This window comes from Nestor notabilis, unplaced genomic scaffold, assembly GCF_000696875.1.
Source record: "Nestor notabilis isolate BGI_N333 unplaced genomic scaffold, ASM69687v1 scaffold13269, whole genome shotgun sequence".
In the NCBI taxonomy this organism is placed as follows: domain Eukaryota; kingdom Metazoa; phylum Chordata; class Aves; order Psittaciformes; family Psittacidae; genus Nestor; species Nestor notabilis.
The window spans coordinates 1-1,838 of record NW_009942439.1 but is presented as its reverse complement, the minus strand read 5'-3'; the positions used below and the strand labels follow the sequence as shown (position 1 = coordinate 1,838).

Genomic DNA, 1,838 nt, shown 5'->3' with positions numbered 1-1,838 from the left:
TTAATTTTGTTTTCAATAAATAAAAAGCAGCAGCAGTTTAACTTGCATTTTCAAAGTGCAAGTCACATTAACATTTTCATATTCTCACAGAGCAGATGCCATCTGCTCTGCAAGTCACCATCTTGTGGCCATGCTCTTAGTAATGTTGTCACTAGCGCAGTGGTTTCATTTGGGCAAAACTTACTGCCGGTGAGGCTCTTCACCAGCTCACTGCACAGTGCTGGTGGCAGCCACTGCTCTGGCAGATCAATGTTACAGACTTCAATCCTTCCATGCTTTACATCCATATCTACTTTAACATCAAGAACAGAATCTTTATAGGCTATGTTAAAATGAGTGCTAACATTGAACTTCGGCGTCTTTCCATACACCCATTCCCAGGTTTGTAGTTCTTTAGCTTTATTATTAATTCCAGGAAGCACAGTCTCATCAGCTGGGTTTATTACGTTGATATGATGATCGATGTGGTGCTGCATAGCATATTCTTCAGCAATGGCATCCAGGAGCAGCTCACAAGTTAAACTAGGATCCTCTTCAAAGAGATTTTTCACTGAGGCAGGCACACTAGGAGTAGCATTGCTTTTTAGCCCTTTATAAGGACTTCTTAGCACAGAAGATAAAACAAACTTATCCGTGTTACAGAGTAAGGTACAGTGGTGATAAGCAGCTGTCCTTCCCAGTTTTGCAGCAGTACCTGAGATTTTGTATTGCCTGTCTAGCAAGATATCGTATCTGTCAGTGACATGTACATCTATCTGTGGGCGCAAGGCTTTCAGGGCCTTCACAACTAGTTTCAGGTTTTCCATTCGTTCATGTTTTTTTCTGGTTGTAAAGAAAGTCAAATTGATATTGCCTAAGTCATGGTAAACTGTCCCTCCTCCACTTCTTCTCCTGGCTAGTTTTATATTTTTTTGCCTCAATAGCCTGAGGTTGCCTTCCTGCCAGGGGTTCTGATGTCTCCCTATTACCACAGCAGGGGAATTTCTCCAAAGGAAAAGGACCTGTCGGTTCTCTAAATTCATGTGGTCATGTATCCAGTCTTCCACAGCAAGATTCTGGTAAACATCATTAGAAGTAGACTGGATAATGAGGCCTCCACTTGCTGTGTTTCTGAAGCCAGCTTTTGGAGCCTGGAGGATGCAGGACAGCTGAAGGCAGTTCTTTAATGATGACTGGAGCACCATGTTTTTAATAACTGGACAGCAGATGAAAGCAATGCTCAATCTGGTAATGCTGAACGTGGCAAGTGCACAACCTGCTGCTGTGACCGAAATGAAACAGTAGTGACAGTCATGATGCAGTCATGCTCTTCCCAAAGCAGCAACGCTCCTGAAGAGATGTGACTTACAAGGCATGATTCTTCTGAACCTAGTGATGCAGTTCAAACCCTGACATGTGCTTAACTTAAAAACTGGGGTTGTCAGTAGCTTCTCCTCACTGCCCTTCATGCCTACAAGACCAAAGGGAAAAAAGGAATTAAGCCGTGTATTTCCCCCCTCACTACCTAATACAATTTTACTTTGTGTATTTCGCTAAACTTAATTTTAGCAGTCCAGTTTTGTTAAGTTAAAACCAACAAAAACGCTGAAACAAAAGCGGTGCACCAAGGTCACGAACTTTCATCTCCCACTCTGCCTTTATGTCCGTGAGGAGCCAGCCAGGCGCAGGGCTTGCTGCCACGCTACCTGCAGCGCCCAACCGAGAGGCAAGGCAAGGCAAGGCAAGGCAAGGCCCGCGCACGTACCGAAGCCTGTCCCGGGCGCCATTTCGTTCTTGGCGCGGGTGCTCCCTCAGCCACAGCGGCTCCCCTCAGCGGCCACCCCGCACCGTGCGGCAGC

The 1,838-nt window shown here is 45.5% G+C and overlaps 1 protein-coding gene across 1 annotated transcript; it reads right to left on the bottom strand.

The window, feature by feature from the left end:
- On the bottom strand, positions 1–1,202 carry LIPT1 (lipoyltransferase 1). Its single transcript, XM_010021412.1, has one exon. The coding sequence runs from the start codon at positions 1,182–1,184 to the stop codon at positions 63–65; it is 1,122 nt and encodes a 373-aa protein (XP_010019714.1). The 5' UTR covers positions 1,185–1,202; the 3' UTR covers positions 1–62.
- Positions 1,203–1,838: the final 636 nt, after the last annotated feature.